The sequence below is a fragment of the Anas platyrhynchos genome, chromosome 3, assembly GCF_047663525.1.
Source record: "Anas platyrhynchos isolate ZD024472 breed Pekin duck chromosome 3, IASCAAS_PekinDuck_T2T, whole genome shotgun sequence".
NCBI lineage: Eukaryota > Metazoa > Chordata > Aves > Anseriformes > Anatidae > Anas > Anas platyrhynchos.
The window spans coordinates 117102487-117123819 of record NC_092589.1 but is presented as its reverse complement, the minus strand read 5'-3'; the positions used below and the strand labels follow the sequence as shown (position 1 = coordinate 117123819).

General features: G+C 43.2%; 1 protein-coding gene across 9 annotated transcripts in view; it reads left to right on the top strand.

The window, feature by feature from the left end:
* PKHD1 (PKHD1 ciliary IPT domain containing fibrocystin/polyductin) overlaps positions 1 to 21333 on the top strand; it is a 256540-nt gene that overhangs the window by 41863 nt on the left and 193344 nt on the right. For all 9 annotated transcript variants that reach the window (XR_005264657.1, XR_011808607.1, XR_005264658.2 and 6 more), the window contains 5 exons: positions 1294 to 1361; positions 3949 to 5559; positions 5733 to 5876; positions 12812 to 13025; positions 17512 to 17662. Coding sequence is in view for 6 of the 9 variants with exons in the window: in XM_038177367.2 (XP_038033295.1) it covers positions 1294 to 1361; positions 3949 to 5559; positions 5733 to 5876; positions 12812 to 13025; positions 17512 to 17662 (2188 nt within the window). In the remaining 3 variants the exon portion in view is untranslated. The remainder of the gene's footprint in view (positions 1 to 1293; positions 1362 to 3948; positions 5560 to 5732; positions 5877 to 12811; positions 13026 to 17511; positions 17663 to 21333) is intronic.

Here is a 21333-nt window from a genome sequence, read left to right as displayed (position 1 = left end):
AACAGTGAAATCTGCTGTATGGTATAAAATTATGAATAATTATCAAGGCACTTATTGATCTGTGGAACTCAAGTCAGCAAACTGCTAATGCCAGTCAATTAACTCCCTTTAGATCAGTAGGAGGCAGGAGAGAAACATTTTAGAAAAAAACAGCTGATTTGATGAAAAATGCATATTCAGGCAATCAAAGGTATTCACAAATTCAGGTCAAATGCAGATACATCCTGCTGTAGGAAAACAGCAGAAGAAAAGAAACACTTTTTTCATGAGAATAAACAAGCTAGTTTGGAAAAAAATGCTTTGTTTGGAGAGTTTTAAAATGATTCTATTCCTGTATTTTAAGGTGACACTGAGTTTTTTCCTAGATAAATGCTATACAAATGAATTGAAATGCAGGGGAAAACCCACCTGGAAGTGAGAGCAGCAATGCATTCTCAAGCAGCACAGTTTTGTTCCTCAGCTACACAGCTTTTATCTGTGACAATTGCTAGGAATGATCTTGAAACAATGGTATTAGGAGGAAGGGGCTGCACATGTTGCTCAAAAACCACCCTAAGCTGCTTGTTGCACCAATGGACTTCAGAAGTAGGAAGCCTGTGGTCAGAGGGATGATGCACGGGGCTTCATCCCATCTGATATTGGAGTCTGTTAGCAGCACCATCACTTTGTCTCCAGGAACAGAGAGTGGAGGGAGATGGATTGTCTCAGAAGGCAACTCTGATCTCTGGTGGGATGGATTGTAGGCTTGGGAAGGTGTGCTGCTGTACCATGTCTTTTTAGGGCAGGGATTGTTTTTGAAAGGAGGGTGATGAGGAGGATAAATAGATGCAAGTGGGACAGAAGCAGAGCTACACGCCTGTCCAAGTGGGCTTTGGGAGGTTATGCCTGATTTTCCTTTTGCTGCAGTTATCTCCACTACTTAGTTCCCATGGTAGGAATAAAGGAGGGGAGGCAGCTGGGATCTCCTGTCTGTTGGCATGGCTACACTGGGATGTGTTTAGCAGAACCCCCTCGTTCTTGTTTCTTCATTTAGGCAATTCATTTGTGCTGCACGGACTGCACTTGGCCCACAGGCTGCCAATAGACAAGGTTCCTGACAGACATAGCTCAAATCTCCTGGAAAACTGGGTGGTCTTGTTGCTCTGGTTCCTTGGGAAATAGAGCAAAGGGTGGGCATTTGGCCCTCCAATTTTGAGGAGGAAAGAACAGCATTGCAATAGGAGAGGAAAATAGAAACAAACAATTCCCCAAAAACCAAACAAACCCAAACCTTCTGTGTTGCTTGTTTTGCAGGGCAGAGCTGTTAATCCACTATGTCTCGGAGATCTTCAGCATCGAGCCGTGCTGTGGCTCCTTTCTGGGTAAGCAGCGGCGGTACATCTGCAGCCACTTATGGAGGTCAAAGGGATCAAGGGCACAATTTCCCTGCAGGACTGGGAAGGGCATCCCATTTCACATCAGTTTAAGTGAAGGTGTTTTAAATCTGTGACTCTTTATTATGCAGACACCAACTGGCAGACAGAAGCAGCCTGGAAACGTGGGATCGTAGTGAGCATCCCTCAATCTGGTCGGCTGGCTCAGGGGAACTTGTGCTTTGAATGTGATTTCCCCAAGTCTACGCTCATGTATCTTGGCATGTTCCCTTTGGGGATAGAAAGCACTCCCACACCTGACTCATCCATGCTGTATCTTTCAGTCATTACGCCTCCAAATTTCACGGCTTTCTGTGTGGAAATGAAATGGTAGGCAGGGTAGAATTGTGGTTTCAAGCAAACTCTTTTTTCAATTGATCCCAGTTAGAGCATTGAATTTTGTTATCTCAAAAAGACAAACAAAAACCCCACAACAACAACAAACAAAAACATACACAAACAAACCTTCAGTGTTAATTTTAATCAAAACTTAAATACTTAGTAATCACATTCCAAACTTTTAAACATGGGAAATCATTCAGCTGTGTTTCAGAGCAAAGTATCACTGAATTAAAAAACAAATTTCACTTTAACTCTTAAAACACAGATTTGAGGTGGTTTATTTTGTCGTGTGGTTGGGGGCGTGGGGTTGAATCCATTTAGTGAATATTACATGATCCCTTTGAAAACAAATTCCTGTGATGTAACTGCAGGTTCTCCAGACATTCCTTTCCCAGCCTCACAACTCACCCAAAAATATAAAACTCAGGCCTTGTGGTACATGATTAGTTCAATAGTTTGTGACGTGCTCAAGCCTTTAAAGATGAGAGCTTAGAGAGCAAAGGTTATCACTTCTGAAGAATTATCCACATTAAGAAAAAAAATATTGCACCCTTCTTTTATCTTAAGGGGTGAATTGGAAGTTAAATAACTGATTAACTCTTGGCTGTAGTTTTGTGAAGGGCTTAAACCAATTTAGGATCTCATTGATACAAAAAGCACCTTCCCTCACCCCTTTTTTCTTATCACTGGTTGTCTGTGCAATCTGTGTGGCCATCTAAATTCTGGATTTGAGCTCAGAGAAACTGAACCCCATTATAAAATAAGTTATTTTTCAGCTAGGCCATGGGAAAAGGAAGGGCATGAGCTTAATGTACAAAGAGGGTTAAGCAAGGCAGGGCACTGGGAGGCAAACTAAAGGAAGATGGAAAGATGCTTCAGCTGGCTTTAAGTGAGGCAGCTATAGGCTTGGGAGCATGGAATTGGGAATGCTGAGGGATTTGCAATTTTTACATTACCACTTTCTAAAATCCAGACTGCTGCTGTTCAGTGCAGTTCATATTCTCAGCACACAGGAGACAGAGTGACAGTGCTGCTTTGCACAGTCATGTAAATCCAGCCATCAGGATTCATGCTTATCCCAGATAATTTGTACCTACTCTTGGCCACCAGGTGGGTGGCACAGCCCCTCAAAGCTCTTTCTCCTTTGACTATGGAGAGGGAGACTCCATTGCCACATCCTAGGATCAGAGCAAAGATAACCAGTCTCCCAAATGTAGGATGTTTTAGGAAGATGATACGACTGGAGCTGCATATGATGGTAATTACAGAAAACTTCCAACACTAGACACAAGGACAGCCTCAGCTGGATATCACAACCCTATGTATTGTATTAATGTTTATTGTATGATATGTATGTATCTCCTCAATTATTTTTTCCTATGAATGGCTCACACCAAGAGTCTACTTGCACATTTGTTGTCGTCTTCCATGGTCATAAATGAAGGCCCAGGGAAGAACAAAAAATGCGGGCAACCCCAGGGGAAAGCAGACAACCTGCCTTCCATGCATGGGAACCTTTGGTCACCTCCCGTGGTGGGGGACCTGCTCTTCTCTTCCCCTACCTGTTCTCCCCATCTTAAATGGTGCTGAGTGGGAGCATGTAGGTAGGAGAGGTCTTGAAGCTGGAAGTGCTCATTATTGTGTCAACTTCTCTGGCCACTTCCTCAAGGGCAAGTGGCTGTCTGTGCATGGCACGTATGGAACCTGGTCCTCTGCTTGAGGCACCAGGAGGAACTGAAGATTGAAGGAAGCTCTGTGGGTCTGGTCTGTTTGATTTTGTTTGTTTTTAATAAAAAAAACAACCACATCTTGTTTCCCTGTATGCAAAAGGACCAAGCTATCTTTACCATCCACACACCTGCCTCCCTAAATCTTGTTCTCTGAAGAGCTGAGTCTCGGTTCAGTCTCAGGGATTCTATCACAACTGCTTCCTTTCAGTCTGTGATTTTTTTGCTGCCATGATAGTCTCTGGCTATCTTAGAACATCAGCCTCTTGTCTACGTAGGATTATGCTGATACTTGACTGCTATTGTCAGTGACTGTCTTATTCCAAAAAAATGACTTAATTCTTTCTTCCATTCAGCTTGGATAAACTGTTATGCTTATCAGCTTTATCGTGGTTTGTGAATTTTAACTATTAATTCCTTTCCTATGCGTAATGTCCTTCTGTCTTGCGGTGTGTTTTTCTCCCAAGGTGGAACACTGCTCACGATCTCTGGGGTTGGCTTTAGCCGAAATCTGTCCCTGATTTCCGTTTCAATGAACAGGCAAACCTGCCTGGTTACCCGCTTGGAAGAGGAGACCATTTGGTGCCTGACCCCACCAGCTGCTGATTTGCTTAATGAAGATTCTCAAGACACCTCTGTCAGAGTGAATGTACTCATTAGCAGTAGCTCACTTCAGCATGTTTCTGTTGCAAAAAACATCACCACCTTTCTTTACCAAAGAGCTCTGACACCTGTGATTACCAGTGTTGAAACAGAAATCACAGCGATCAGCCTGCTCTTGAGCATCCAGGGGATAAACATCACTGGATCCATGGCCAAGCTTGGAGACAACGAATGTGAGCTTGAGTTTCAGCATGGCAATGAGTCTGCATTGTTTTATGAGTGCTCTTTACCACTGGACAACCTGGAACCTGAGACTTACCCTGTGCGGGTTATCCAGAGACAGCTCGGATATGCTTGTGTGGCAGCAAGGCTGCAGACCCTCACAGTAACTCCACGGATAACCTCCATATCCCCATCACAAGGGTCAGTCTGTGGTGGGATGCTGCTTACTATAGATGGTGTTGCTTTAAAATCCAGGAGGAACAGGGTACAGGTCAGCCTGGATGGTAATTATTCCTGTGAGATCCAGAGCTCTGATAACGATGCCATTCATTGCATCGTCCTTCCAGGGGCACAGCTTTTGCCTTACAATCAGTTGGCTGAGTCATCTTGGGCTCTTAATGTCACAGTGACTGTCAATGGGATCAGCAGTGTCTGCCTGGGGGACTGTACGCTCCACCTTCATGAACAGTCAACCCCTCTTGTGGATCTGGTGGCCTGGGAGACCAATGGGACATTCACCTACGTGACGATCACAGGGCAGAGGCTGGCATGGCCAAGTGACAGCCCCATGGTACACGTGAATAACCAAGCTGTCTGCAAGGTAACCTTCTGGAACGAGACCAGCATCAAGTGCCAGATTGACTGCCTTGCCCCTGGGGAATATAACATTTCCATATCCAACAGGAGAAGTGGGCAAGCTTGCTTCAGGAGGGCGGCTGGTGTTACCATCACACCTCAGGTGCACCGGTTTTACCCTCAAAACTTCAGCACCAACGGTGGAGGCCTGCTCACATTAGCAGGCTCAGCACTGAGAGGAAAGAACAGGACTTCTGTTTTCATTGATTATCTCCCATGTCTCGTTCTCAGCGTCACCTGTGTAGCTATCCAGTGCACGGTGCCTCCGGGCAATGGCACTAGGGCTCTGAGGCTAACAGTGGATGGCACCTCCTATGGCATTGGAAGCATAAGCTACAGCGAGGAGTCTACACCAACTTTCCTTTCACTTGTTTCAACTGGTCTCCTTTTAATGATGAACGTATCCCAAGTCACAGAGATGGACACCATCCATGTATTTATTGGAAACTCTGCTTGTGGTGGTGTCACCATCGCTCGCTCCACTTTGCAGTGCTCAGCTCCTCCACTCCCTGCTGGCGAGTACCCTGTGCTGGGCCTGGATGTCCCCAGGGGCTGGGCTTCCTCCAACCTGACGTTCACCTCTCAGCTGGTGGTGACAGCCGCATATCACAACTGGGGTAAGTCACGAGGAGCTGTCACAGCTCCTCCAAGGGGTGCAACATGATGGCTTATTATTGTTATTATTATTTTTTCATACAAAAGCAGAAATTATGAGTCAAAAAACAACCACCACTAATGATAGCTGGCTGTTGGGCTGTGACTTAAATCCCATTTTCTGTCCCTTTCCAAGGTGGCTTGGCTGGAGGAGCAGTTCACCTGCGTGGGACTGGTTTTGACCCGGGGCAGACTTCGGTGACAATCTGCGGTGCGCCTTGTGAAATGTTGGACAACGCAACGACGACTGACCTGAGCTGCCTTGCCCCACGCTTACACGGTCAGCTAAGACACAAAACCTGGGGTTGCATTAAAAACATCCTCTAAAACCCCACCTTGACCCGAAAGGTGGAGTGGCCGTAATGTGTCCTGTCCCAGGGAGACAAAGAGTAGAAGCAGCCCTGGAGAGAGGAGAGGGGCCAAAATAGCCTCTGCTTTTGCTTTTTGAGCTCAGTCCAAAGTCCATTACTGCCAGGGGTTTTTTTGGCATCAATGGCCATAGGCTTTGGACTGAATCCACCATGTGCCTGTGGCCAGAGCTGCCACGCATGCTTTGTGGCTATATTTGGGGTGTGCAAAGTGACAGCAGTTCCCTGTGGCAGCTATTCCTTGGGAAATCCATCTCACATAAAATGTGCATGGGAGCTTTGGGCTGGGTACCCAAGTGCCTCTTGGCTCCCATGGCTGGTTTAGTGACTTGAGCTACCTTAAATGTTTTTTTTTTTTTTTTTTTTTTTTTTTTTTTCTCTGCATGGCAGGACAGCATCAGCAGGGTAAGGGCTTGGTGGGGAAGGGTGAATATCTGTAAGGGTGATTGAATGCTTTGCTATGGCCAGTTCATACCTTTGGGAAGCTGGAAATAAGGATTTGAATTCATTGAGAGCAGGATGGGATCATCCCACAGCCAGAGCATCCTCTTTATCTGGAGAGAGGCAGCACTGCAGGGAATGCTGCCATGTTCTCCAGCTCTCGAAGAAAAGCTTGCCCCAGTTTTGGAGGAAATGCTTACAATTGGGCACATGTTTGAACAAGACATACTTCTTCCATTCCCTATTGGCAGCACAGGATTAAGCTCCTGATGTCTTGCAAGAGGCCGTATTGAAGATGTTTAAATCCCTGAGATATGTGTCATTCCCCAAACCCTATAGACAGAGGGACTACCTTGGTGCTGCAGCATTGCAACACTTGGTAGCACACCACTTCAGCACCTCCATAGCTCTGATGACAGGAGAACATCCAGAGACCTCCTTCAGAAATCATTGCCATTTTGTGGCCGTCCAGGTGACCAGAGATCTCTCCTCCCTGGGGGGATCTGGAAGAATGGTGGTTTTGGGGGTTTCCATCAGGGTACATAGCTAGGGTTTTGCTCAAAGATAAGGTAATCTCCATCCTTGCAGACAGTCAGAACACGACTAGATTAGCTGCTGAGAAATCAATCCAACATGAAGTTTATCTTTGCTTTGATCAGGGGTTAGGATAAGAGGCAACCAGAGGTTCCTTCCAGCCTCTGCTATTCTCAAACTCTGAAGTTGCTCTTGTCATTTAGAATGGTTTGCTGCTTTATCTATGAGGAATACCAGGAAAAGAATCCCCCCCCACCCCCGCACTCAAACGAAGATGCTGAGAATTTGTAAAGGGCTCAGCTTTTTCTCCTCCTCTCCTTCTCTTTCCCTCTTTCTCTTTCTTTTTCTTGGATCTCAACATAGTCCACAAAACTATCATTATTTTTTCAAAGGCAACATGCTGTAGTGCCGACGACAACAACAACAAAAAAAGCAGATCATAAAACAAGCCATTCTGGTTATTGCAGAAAGAATAGCAGAATAAAATGTAATCAAATTGATCCAAACTGTGACAACATTAATAACTGTGCTCAAAATTCACTGGGGGGTAAGGCAGCAGGGGGAGTCTGGAGAAAATGTGTAGGAGGCAGGACCGCAATGTTTTTTATTGGCACTAGATGTCAGCAGGCGAACGCCGATCGCTGCCTGCTTGTTTTATGTTTTTTGGAAGAGAAGGTGCAAGGGGGGCAAAACCCCCCTAACCAAAAGGGATGCACTCACCCTGCTTTAGTCCGCTTACAAGACAACCCCTCTATCTCCTGCCCTAGATTTTGCAGCCTTGCAGATCTCATCAGCTGAGTTGCCAAAAACGCTTCTCTTGTGTATGTCATTGGTGTGTGTACAGGATGATTAAATCTCTAAAAGTTTGCTAGGCTCTTTGCTCTCCCTGAGAGGTTTGAACATGGGTTGCACATCTACATATGACATCTGTGCTGCTTTCCAGAGTTCCCCCTAATATTTAGGGGATTGCATCCCCCACCATTTAGGGTGTTAAGTGCAGTTAGTCCAGCCTCACCTCGTTCTTTACCTGCCGCCGCGTGCCTGGGGGACTTTGCCACTTTGCCTCTTGCAGCTTGCACATCCTCCCTGCCCTGGGACCTCAGTGCTAGCTCACGTTGTCTTTGACCTCTTTAAGATGAGATATTCATGTGGGAATCCCCATCCAGTCTGTCTGGCTTGCTTGTGTGATCAAATCCATAGGAGAAAGCTCTGCAGGTAGGGAATGTGACTTCTTTCCCACTTCAGTCCAGGCACTTTTATGAAACTGCTGTCTTTTACAAACTACAGAAAAATCAAATTGGAACTTGATTTTAAACTTGTAAAGTTTTTTTTTTTTTTTTTAAAGATGTTAAAAGTTTTAAAAAATGATAACAAAATTGACAAAAGCAGAGTCCCTTCAATGAGAAACAAAGCAAAAAAACACAAAACCAACCCACCGGTCTTTAAAATTCTGGTAAAGAGATAACTGACTTGATCCTGAGAGCTCTTCTCTTCCCTGTTTCTCCCTTTGTTACTCATGTTGCAATGCTCTTGAGGAGTGTGGATAGAGGTGTGGGGGCTGTTCATCTCAGGTTAAATTTCCAGAACAAATGGCAGATGTCTGTGGGATTGAATTGTGCTCCTGTGAAAGATGGGAAGACTGGCAGGAAGCTTGAGGCAGGTGAGAAAATAACAGAATATTCCAATTAGGTGATATTGGGGTAAGTACCATATATATATATTTTGCAGTAAAACAGTGTTTGAGATTGCATGTTGGACCCTAGAGTGAAGGTGTAGAAGTGTCTTTAAAAGGAAGTGAACTGATAGGAAGATGCCTCAGTGAAAAATCTGAGTGTGGTGCTCAGATTTTTCTTTATAGTAATTATTATTTTTTATTTTATTTTTTTTTGCCTGGCTGTGTAAGGATGCTTGGAATAATATGCTAGGCTTTAGGGCTCTGATGTAACGGCTCTTGGGGTCTCTTTTAGCTAATCCCTGGCCTGCTCTTGGCCAGGTTACGTTGGTAAAAGTGGATATTTAGGGAAGATGATTCAGATTAAAATCTAGAAGTGAAATGAGGCTGGTTTAAATGAGAGACATAGCTTGGTGGAGCTCATTGCATGGAGCAAAAGGAGTGAGAGGAAGGAGCTTTGGATGCAGCCGTGCAAATGTACCAGGGCGATGCACCGGGGTAGGGCCACAGGGGACTATAACCAGGGAAATGGGGTGATTTGTATGAGTAAGTGCAGGAGATCTGGAGAGGGCATGCGGTGGCAATTGGAGTCTGAGTAGTAGTGAGGGTCTCTGATGGGTCCAAATGGTCCCTTCTGCCCTTCAAATCTGGAAATGAAATTAAGAAAGAGGAAAAAAAAATGCATATTGATTACATGGCAAGAATGTTCTGACAGTGAGATCTATCAGGCAGTGGAATAGATGCTTGCAAAGCCACCTCTTGGGACCCGGCTGTGCAAAATGAATGTCTCGTAGGGAGCAATTCTTCATAGGGAAAGGTTGGACTTGACCTTAACAGGTCTCTCTTTTTCCTCTCCCTTCCCTTTTATTTTTACCGTTATTATTTATTTATTTTTTTACCCTTTGTTTTCTCTGCTAAGCACAAGTTAATGTTATGCTCTACGGTCCGTTTTGTGAGCAGTGGATAACTGGGGCTGTGTGGTTTGGCACCGAGACTCTTTGGGCAGTTGTTCAATCAATCTGCAGCTGCCCTTGGAACTCCTGTAGGGTTTAGTCTCATCACATGTCCGGCAGTTGTTATTAAACAGTGACCCAGAACAAAGCCCTTGTGCTGAACATCCCAGGCTCCTGGCTTAAGCCAGAGCATCCCTCAAAGAGAGGGCTGAGGGCAGCGGGTCCCTAACCCGTCACCAACATGCAGAGATTTGGCTGCCATTGTGTCTGACCTCAAAAGAGAAGCCGTGATGGGATGAATGCATTAATCTTAGTGATGGGATTGTACAACGTGTGATCAGCAGGTTCTATCTTTATAGAGTAGTTAAAGCATAAAGAAGCTTCATTCTGAGGTTCAAACACTAACCAATTAAGTAGGGAGAGGTGTCCCAGAATGTGCATGCTATATACTTTTAGAATGTGCTACGTGTGTTGCAATCTTTAGTTAATTCCTTTTTTTATTTTTATTTTCACTGTTGTGGCAGGAGGTAATGACAGCATTTTACAGCCAAGGGATACTTGAATTTAATGGTTAGAGGAATGGGATGAAAAGCCAAGACTTCCTCCTAACTGAGAAAAGTATCAAATACTCTGGTAATGGGGGAATATCAGAACCTCAAGCAAGGATTGAGAAATGGATACCTCCCCAAGTGTGTTCCCATCAGATGGACAGAGCTGTAGGGTGTGGAGATGAGCTCCCTCTCTCCTGAGAGGGAGAAAGTGGTTTGAGGTTTGCTTATAAGGTGTACGATTAAGCAGGATTTTCTTGGATTTTGCTTCCATTTAAACTCTTTAAAACCCTTTCTAGCCACATTCTTTAGCTTAGATTTGTTAAATAAGTAAGTTTATTTGCCTGGTTTGAGTTAAAAATAATTTCAGCAGTTGGCAGGATGCAGGGCCCTGCATTCCTACAGGCGTGATAGCACTGAGATGAGGGTGTTGGGGTGCTTCAGCAAGGATTTCTGTGTAACATTTTGAGGGTATCCAAATGGCAACAGGCTGTTCTGCTGAGCTCTGAGGGCTATGCAGGAAATATCTTCTGGTGCTGTACATTAACCATTTGACATCAGCAAAGTACTGAGGAAAATAGGGAGATTTTGTGGGTCACTTCCAATTTCCCAAATTTGCTAAAATTGGGTTCAGCTGTTTTTCCACTAGTGACTTAGGAAAATGCAGCCAGTTTATTTTCAGGACTACAAAAGAAGAAAAGCAAAATCTCTTTTGATTAGCTCCCTAGCCTGTATTTTTTTTTCCTTTTTTCTTCCTCAAGTGTTTAATGTGAATGTAATCTTCCTTATTACTGTTGTAGATAATTAGACATCAAACCTTGTCTCCGTTACCACATCTGAATATATCGCAGCCTTTTCTGTCACTGGTAAGGCAGAAGAAGCTGTTATACTCTATTATGGAATGATACCAAATTCTCCTTCTGTCCACGGGAAACTTGTGGTCTTGTAGAGAAAGGGAAGGGGTAGCATCCTCACTGGTTGGATTTTCTGCAGTACTTTTGAGATCTCAGCCGCATATACCCTGGCTGGAAGAAAACAAACAAACAAAAAAAAACTTTCTTGTGAAGAAATTCCTGTAGTGAATTTTTTTTTGGCACAGGTAAAAATGGTGCAAAGGTAAGTTTATTGTAGTGTTTAGTCCTCTTGGTTGATACTCACTTGCCAAAGCACAGGTATGTAGTGCCATTTCCAACAAACTTGGGTGTGAGACTTCTGTGGGACCTGTAGGACAGCTCAGGCGTCTCCAGACATAATTTCTGGATAATAAAAGCAATAATATAGGCATCATACCATAGTTTGGTAAGCTTCTCTGTCTATTGTTTGTGTCTCATGTTTCTATGTAGATCTTTGAAGCAGGGGCTATGCTTGGTTGTGTTTGAATCAATGCTGAACAAGAGAATTGTCACTGGATTTGGGAGGGAAAAAGATCTAGCATATTGCAAAACATATGAAGATGTTGGCAACTTTTTTCTTATTCTGAATCCAGAGAAGAAAAATACAGAGAAAATGTGGATTCTGTCTCTGAATTTCAGAACAGATGAAATGGCAGGTTTTAATATTTTGCAAAACATTTTTAACAACAATACCTTAATGTTAAACTATCAAAAACCATAAACTTTTCGAAAATACCTTTATATTAAATCATTTTGAGAAAAATCTTAAATATTTTAACATAGGAAATAGAGCATTTTCACATTACTTCCATTTCAAAACCCATTTTCAGAATTACTTAAGAGCTAAGATATTCATTGATAATGATACTTTTCCAGCAAACAAAAAAAAACCTTTGGAACGAATCAGAGTTTAAAAAAGAAAATCAGGAAAATTCTTTCTTGATAAACTCCTATGTATTGCACTTTTGGTACTTGATGAACACTCTTGGGTGCAGGATGTAATACTTTCAACACAGAACTTTTCAGGAGTTTGTTGCAACTGTTTGTTTAGTTCTGGATTAATAAAAATTCTTGAAGTCTTCACAAGCTCTAGGATTTGAGAGAAGCAGTCTTGATCTCTGCTTGCTTAAATGATTCTTTAAAAAATATAAATTAATAAAATCAATAATTTCAACTGATTTGATCTTCGGTGGCAGTTCACATTTTTTAAATGTATTTTTTTGTCTGGATTTGGATTAAGAAAACCTAATTTCTGTTCACATCTCTTTTTCCTTGAATACATCTCAAACCATGCAGCTGCTCCCATCACACCTCCTACCACTCTGAGTCAAACTCAGACCAAGTCTCAGGCCAGTCTGGAGCAAAGCAGTCTCCCCATTCACCCAAGCCCCCTTGAAGCACTCCAAGCTGTGCAATGCTTTCACTAAATCTAATTCTAGATTTCAGAACCACGCTAGATCTCAGAAGTGGTCACATCTGATGTGCCTTATACCTGGTCTCTAAACCATGGTCCATCTTCCCCAGTTGGAATGCCCATACGCTTATTTAATCACCTCCTCCCAAACGTGGGGTCATTTGATCCCAAAGACCATCTGGATGCTTGTCCCACAAAGGAAGTTTTGCTGGCCCACACAAGGCAAAAGGGGCCAAAGGAGTTGCATGAAACACTACTCACCCTCAGAGAGGATGTACCAAAAGGGAGGTTGGGACATGAGCATCAAATGACAGGCACCAGTAGCCAAAATCTGCTTAACATCTGTATTCTGTAGGCTGTTTGGGTTATTTTTTCCCTTCCTGTCCTTGCAGCATCCTTGGCCATTCTCTGTGGCCTGACACATTCTTCCACTGACTGCCGAGAAGACAGATCCACCTTCATCGAATGTGACATCCAGGTCACCGTGGGTCCCTACCAGCAGCAAGGATCCGTGTCCTACCTGTATCTGTGTGAGGACAGCCGACCTCAGTGGCACCAGAGGGACAGCGACTCTTCCCGGAGGCATTTGGCTGGACTTTTTTCCAGGTTAGCTCTGCTTCTCTCCAACATCTGAGTGAGCCCATCCATGAGCAATATCCCCTAGAAGTCATTCCTCTGCCAAATGATGGGCTGAAGAAGGAGATGATTGCTAATTCTTGATTCCAGCAGAGCAATTTAACTTTGAGACCACTAGAGTGCTCCGCTGGGTCGTGAAATTCACTTCTTGTGTCTATCAAAGCATCTCTAGACCCCCCTCCTTCCCTCCCACCTTTTTAAAGTGTTTGAGAGACATCAGAAAATCCATCTCGTAAACAGCCTGCTTTGTTCCTTCTTAGGTTTTAATATTTATCTTCTGATCCAAAGCAACATCTGCTGGATGCCAATGGGGAAAAAGATTAGGCATTATGAAAAGCAGAAGCCTTTTTTTTTTTTCTTCCCTCTCCTCCCCTTCCTCTCTCTAAGCAGCTTCATGAGTAAAAAGTTGCAGAGAAGATTCAGCACACCGTGCAACCTTTACTCAACAAGGGTGCTCGAGCGGTTACTTGGGTTCTGCAAATCCAAGGCCAAGCTGCCTGGGTGTGAAAATTGGTACCAATGTCTTTAATAGAGCTGTGGGGATTTAAAACTACAGAGCCTCAAGGAGGAAGAGGGAGGCTTGAATTAAGGAATAAACAGATGAATAGCACTGCCCCAAAGATACTTGAGCTCTTAAATAGAGAGTTTGAATATCATTGCAGTGATAGCCATGCTTTGTTTAGATGGTGAAGGCATTCCTGACGGGTGCACGTTGGTACTGTCCAGGTACTTCAGTGAAGTTGTAGAGATTTGGGACCATCCTTATCTGATCCTTATGCCACCATTAACTTTGTCACCAGCGGGACAGTAGTGAGCCCTCAGAGGCAGTTCTGGATGCCCTGTATTGAGGGAATGAAGCAAACTGGCGTTTACTGAGCAAGGACAGCAGAAGTGGCATTTTAAACTTGTTTATAAAAAATAAAGGTGGTTTACTCAGCTACGGCATCAGCCTGTCAGTCTGTCATTTCTTCCTTACTAGCTTTTGAGCTCTGATAAACTTGAGCTGGGCTTCATAGGGGATGAATGTCTTAAGAAATTTGATTTTTTTTTTTTGTCGGTTTAGAGAAAATCTGTGCTAGGCGGAAATAAATTAGTTTCCTATTGAGGAAGAGGAGGATATAATTCTGTCCTAACCTGTCTTTTTGCCAGCAACCAGTGGGCCAAACAGTAGAAAAATACAGCTGGCCAACTGGCATGTCCAATGTCCTGTTGTGCACCGATAATGTCCGATAGCATCCTGGGAGATGGGGAGGATGGTTTCATTGGGGGAGACAGGAACAGAGAGCTAGAGTGGAAAAACAGCCTGAAATTAAGTTGATTTCAATAGGTCTGTTGTTCCCACAATGATTTGTTTCAAAGCAAGAAACCCCAGGAGCCTTGGCTTGTCTTGCTGAGCTTTGCTTTGCTATCTCTAACATCAGTGTAACCGCAGACCAGGTAACCCACAAACTCGAGAGTGATGGGGCAGCCCCAGGATATTGCTTTTGGTTATTGCTTTCTGCTCCCTGAACATCAAAATTGTGCTCAGCTCTTTACAGATAAAGATGCATTTATAGTGGGTGGATTATTATGATGCTTTTCCTTCTTGCTCCTTTTCCTGGTGTGGGTTGCTCCAGTTCTGCTGCTGCAACTGCTTTATGCTGGTGCCAGCAGGGTGAGTGGGTGGGAGGTCTTGCACCTAAGCTGGTCATGTCATGACAATGGAGAGAAAAGTCATGCAGTCCACTTGATGGCTGCTTCCTTATCATTCTTCACTGTTTTTTGCCGAATTTAGTTGTGCATGTCCCAGAAACAGGTTTTAACACTCCTTCAGGTGCAGGAAATACATTGAAAAACAATCAATCAACTTTTTTAACCTATTTTTCTGCATTTTTCCAACTTTTTTTTTTTTTTTTTTGTCATAACTTTTCCCCCTATTATGTTCGCACTCATATAGTATTTAGAAATTAAAACTGGGGCTGCTAATGAATTTTCCATTGGCTTGATGATTTTTTTCCTGGTGAATGTGGGTCTCACTGAAAGAGAGCAGGAACAGAGAAGATGGGTGTATTTTAGATGAGTTTCCTAATCAGATAAATCTGGGGAAAAGTAGAGGAAGAGAGAGTTTGAAGACATCCAAATGATCTACCTCAGGTCATTCGAAATTGTTTTCTCAAATTTCACTTCAGAATAGATTTGATTTCAAAGTAGCAATGGAATTTTCAGCAAAGTGAAAATTAGAATGATCAAACTATAAATTAACTCTTTGGGGAATTCCTGGAACAATTGATTGCTCTAAGTAATAATTATAACGAACAACAATAACAAGGATATGGGTATGAGTTTTGCACAAATGTTCAACAGTTTAGACATTCATCCCAGGATGGGGACAAAACTATTGAAATCATTGCTGACTTAAGAACAAACAAGAAAGATATTATGTGTAGTTATTAGCTTTAGAATGGTTTGAGTAAAGCTTCTACTAATGTAGTCTCTCCTAAAGCCTGTACTTTATTCACAACTAATGGCAAATGTATATTCCTCAGGAAAGGCGCAAATCTTACCATTCATGTTGCTGGTGCATGGATACATCCCCGAATTCCCTTTTGCCAACCCCCCTGTTTTGTTGCATTTCCTTTAAACATTACCATTTGATACAGGCATCATGATTTCAGAAGTCGTTGCTCGAGAACAGGGGGGAATTGGCTCTTTGCCTACAAGCAAAACTTGTTAACCTTTTGTAAAAAGAAGTGATTGGAGATCCTCCCACTGACATCAGTGGCTAGTGAGCTGGGCCCTGCATCGAGCCAACAACAAGCCCCTTCTCCTTTTAAAACTGTTGGTTGTTTAAAGATGCAGCTGTTTCTTGTAGCATGAAAAAGAAGTACTCTGCAGTCTTGAAAGATAGCCCAGTCCATTGAATTATTGTACAGGACAAGAGCAGTTCTCAAAGTGTCGCTATCAAAAGCGAGAGTAGTTCCCTACGGCTGGCTTTTGATTATTGATACAGCAGAGGGAAAGGTTCATTTAAATATAGAAATAAAAATTCACTGTTAAAAAGGTTCAGCTACTTGCAGAAGGCTTTTCTTTTTTTTTTTTCTTTTTTTTTCTTTTTTTTTTTTTTCCTGCTGATGTTGCTGCTTCCTTTAACAAGTCATCCTCCCACTGCCCTGACAAAGGCCACCAAAACAAACAGCCCACGACGGTACTGTCAGAGCAGCTCTTTGTTTGCACAGTGAGCTCTCACATCCAGCCTCGTCTAAAAACTTCAGGTTCATAAAATTGTCCTGATCACCAGGCTCATGAGAAAGCTCTGGGTGGTGGCTTTCCAGATGGGTTGATTTTGGTGGAAGTTAGGCTCCTAAATTTGTCTCTCCAGAAAACCCAGTGAGATGAGGCTTTTGGGACAATGAAGACCTCTGAAAATCCTGGTCCTACAGATCTGATGCCTTGTTTTGCTGAGTAAAACTCTTCGTGACAAGGGTGTTGAGGCCCTGGCGCAGGCTGCCCTGAGGAGCTGTGGGTGCCCCATCCCTGGCAGTGCCCAAGGCCAGGCTGGATGGGGCTGGGGGCAGCCTGGGCTGAGGGCTGGAACCAGGGGAAGGAATGTCAAGTGGCACCAGAGTATCCCAAAGTCTGTAGAAGTAAATTGGGAAGCTTTCCCCTCACTTTGAGGGATCGTGGATCCTACAGCTCCCCATAATAAAATGCTACCAAAGTCAGCAGCTGTCAGCAGCGAGACCCAGGAAAAATATCTCTTCCCCACCACCTTTTCTATTACTTTTCTCCCCCGTGCAAGGGGAGGCTTTAGAGCAAATGTCTGTTAGTATAACTGGCACATATATCGAATCTGCTTAGTCTGGGCTGTTAAGTAACTTTAATTAATTTACTAAGTTAATGTTCCAATGCTAGCAACAAAGCATCATTGCAATCAGCTGGGTAGCAGGAATTGGAACCCCTAAATGAGCTCATTTTTTCACAGTTGGAATTAGGGACCAGTTAGCCAGTTGTGTGGCTTTTCCAATTTCTCCACTTGCCCTAGGGGAGTTGCAAGTTATTCATTCCCTATTGCTAAGTGTGAGTAGGATGGGGAGGGGGAGATGTGAACAAACCCTACCCCACGTAGGAGTCCATCTTTGATCCTAGCACTGCTGATTCCCTCGCTGTTGTCTGCACGTATCTTCCTTGGTCCTCAGATGGCATTTGCTACTGTTTGCAATAGTTTGGGGAAGCAGCAAGGCATCACTGAGAGATATTTACTGCATGTATTTTATTGCGAGTGTGTGCAGATAAAGGGGGGAAAAAAAACAAATAAACAATAAAAGAATGGAAACAAAATTACAGAAATTTGCAAAGTTTGACAAATGGTGGCCAGGAGTTGCCACAAGCTAATGGCTTGCAATGATTAATAAGAGTAAAAATAATTGCATTTCATTAAGATTGATGACACCCCATTTAACCTCCCTTCTCGTTTCAGCCCTAAAGTGGAAAGAGATGAAGTTCTCATCTATAATAGCTCCTGTAACATTACCATGGAAACTGAGGCAGAGATGGAGTGTGAGGGAGCTAATCAGCCAATTACCGCCAAGATTACTGAGATATGGAAAAACTGGGGCCAGAACACTCAGGTATAATCAAATCTTTTTTACAGACTGATTCAAACAGCTTAAAATTAAATTTGTAATATTGTGTACATTTAAAGGAGGCAAAACACACACACACACACACACAAAAACAATTTAAGCTGAGTAGCAGCAATATATAATATTAAATGGTTTCCAACTTTGAGCAGCAGTTTTAATGCTGCGCAGCTGAATTCATGGTCAACTATGGTTAATCATGTATTTTATGAGACATAAATGAGCTTAACCTTATTTTCTGGGCAGCAGGCACCTTTTTTAACACTTTCCTTTTTGTATATATAAATGCAAATTCTGTTGCAATGGGGTTGTTTTCTGTTACTTGATCGGAAACCTTAGCCATGAGGTACGGAGTTTCAGCTCTCCGGCAGAGACTTAGCATTCGGCATTTGTGCAGCTCTGGTTCTGTTTGTTTTCTTCTTTTCTTTAGTATCCAAAATAGAATGGGACAATCTCTCTGCTAGGAAGACATCCACTAAGTGTGTATTACAAAAATCTGCGATTCTGAACTAACATAATTATACAATTCAATATCTAAAAGCATTAATTACAAACCTAAGCCATCCTTTTAGAGCTCTTGGGGTGTCACAGAGTTTTTGAGGGTGTCAAGTTCTATTTGTGACAAGGAATTCAGAGTGGTGGTATATTTGGTGGATGTCAAACGTCCCTTTGCCATTATCCTTTCTTAAATGCGCAGCTCCTGAGAAGTTGGTGGAGTCCTACCAGAAGAGTTTCACTCCTGACTTATGAGAATTAATGCTGTTTTTTCTCTAGTAAGCCAAATTATCATGCGGTCTTCTTAGTACTAGGAAACTGAAGTTCGTTTGCTGAGTATTGATATTAAAGTTATCATGGTAATTTTTAACTGTCTGCAGTGAAAGTTCGGTTGCTGTATCTACCACCCTACCCCAGAGCAGCTGCACTATCCTGTCCAAGTAATTTAGGTGTGTTTCCCGCATCAGATTCTTGGCTTTTAATACTTGCCCTGCAAATCTTTTTTACGTGTATCTTGCTACTGCAGCTAAACATACTAAAACACCATTGCTTTCTTCATTCTGTTTAAGAAAACACAAACAAATTACAAGTGTTTTAATGTTGCCCTTGGCCTATAAAGGCATATCACAGGTACCACAGGTAGCCTTTTCCCTCTTAGCATTGCCAGCCCTCGTGATGCCCTGGCTCCCCATATTCTGCAGGATGCAGGCTGACTCCTCTCCCCTGTGCTTGCTAGTCAGCATTGCTAGCTCTGCTACCTGAAATGTGCATAGCCATGGGGAAAACCAAGCCAAAAATTAAAATAAAAATTGCTAGTTATCAAGTGCAAGAGGCCAGCATGGGGCTGTGCTTAGGCCAGTATCAGATCAAATAGCAACAACTTCTTTCATTCAGGTTTTCCTTACCAAATGTGCAGCTCAACTGCCGTAGAGCCCCAGCTGCAGCGTGGAGGAGTTATCACCAACTGTATCATGGATCCTGTAGCCTCACTAATGAGAAGGTGACAGGTGGCCTTTTGGCTCAGGTGACAGCCAGAATAAGTTGTGAGGTTTGTCTCTGCTGTGCTTTTTCCATTCAGTGTGGGGAAAATCAGAGTCCTGAGTGTCCTGAGTGAGTGAAAGGAGAGCAGGATGAAACCAGTAGTGCCTTTTGATCTGGGATTTGCTGCTGCTTAATGAACCCAGCAGGCATTTGGAATCATTTTATCCCTCTTCCCAAAACTGGCCTGGTGAGCAGAGGTGGATGGGTGGGGAGTTCAGATAAATGGTTTCAATTTTGGTCCCTTTCTAGCTGACAGCATCCCGTGAAGATTTACGACCTGGTGCAGCATATGCATGCTTCACTGTAGAGGTTTAAATCATGTCATGTGAACTGGCCTTACCTTTCCAGTGGAAATAATGGTCCCCAGGTTCTGCACCAAGCAGTGCAATGCATTAATAGCACCACGTGCCTTAGGATAATGGTGCTATTAGCAGGCAGCATAACTCTGTGTACAAGTAATGGGGCCGCATCTCTTTATAATAACATCTGGCACCTCTATTGCACTCTCACATAAGGGTCTCAAAGCACTCCAAAACCACAGATACTCTGCTCTGTGTTTCATTTTCTGCTTATTCTTCTGCCAGCTGAAGGATGCCCAGGCAGGCTGACAAATGAGTGAAGCCTTAGCACAGCTGAGTTTTGTGGGAGGTTGGGAGCAGAGATGTTGAGATGGTGATGGAGCAGTGTTAGTTCCAGAATGGCAGCGGAATGGAAAAAAGGCATCACAGAAAGGCGGACAGAGGCTTGTATTATCAAGAGCATGGAGGGAGCATTGATAAGAGAGGAGAACAAACTTGCTTTGGAGCAGAGATTGGATAAAAGTCAAAAGGTTTGTCCTGGGAGCTGGAGTCTAAGGGATACAAAGGTTAGGGAGAGGGCATTTTTCTTCATTCTTTATAAGATATCTATTAGGACCTGTCTGTAATTCTTAATATAATGAGGAAGAGAATAACATGATCAGTGGGGATTTGGCAGGTAGGCTGGAAATGAGATGAACACAAACCATGATGGGATGATGCTTTTAGCAGCCCTTCTGCCAATAGCTCACAGACACAGCCTGGTGGCATTGAAGGGGAATCCATGCATTAGGATCCTACTGTACAGCAAGTGCCAGAGACATGGCCATCAGCTTGATGCCTTCTTCAACCAGCAGGAGACTTGAATGGTATTTTTCTCTTGCTTGACTCCACAGAATAGGATCCAAATAGTGACTGAATTAGCCCATTAATTCACTCTGGATCAGCTTTACTGACAAATTGCATTAAACAGCCAAGTGTAACTCATCCAGGAGTCAGACCTTAGCTCTGTTAGCTGGGTTTTGAATAACGACATGCAGCCAGACAGGCACATTCCTCCATTTCCTTGGCCACATCCAAAGCATATTATATACATTTCTGAGGTGTTTCCTTGCCCTCTGAATTGCAAGTGCATGTGGAATCCGTGAACACCAAAGTCACCTGCAGAGATTAGTAAACACCACTTGTTCTTTCTCTGCAAGTTAATGAGGTGGTTGTTCTTTGAACTTCTTTAATTGTCTTGGATATAAAGAAGCTCCAAGTACTTGAGGATCAGTCATACCTACAAACTCTTTGTTAGGTGCTTTTTTTCTTTTTAATTTTATTTAACTTTTTTTTTTTTTTCCCTTCATAAATACATATAAAGATCTATTTTAATGAAAAGATCTTGGTTCTAGATACCTTAAATCTTGGATGACCTGAATGAAATAGGGAGGCTTAAGTCTGCAGAAAAGAGAGCTCTTCCACCTCTTATCACAACATAGCTTTGCTCAAAAATCGGCCTGTTACTCTCATCAAATTACAACGCTGTTTTTTGAAAATGCTGGGTGTCCTGTTCACCATGTGCGTGCTGCTGCTTTGAGTCAATCACTTCCATTTGATGGTCCAGTTGAACCCTTTGAAAATTTTGGGGCAGCATCCTCAGTCAAGAAAAAGAGATGTATTTTTATGGAAGTGAGGCAATATTTATCCCTTCTACTCTGGCCTTCAAGCTATTGCTTGCATGGCTGCAGTCTGAGCTGGACTCAGGTTGGGATTCAGAGGAACCTCCACAATTTCTGGGAGTTTCAAGCTGCTGGTTGGAGACCTGTGACTTAGCAGATTTTA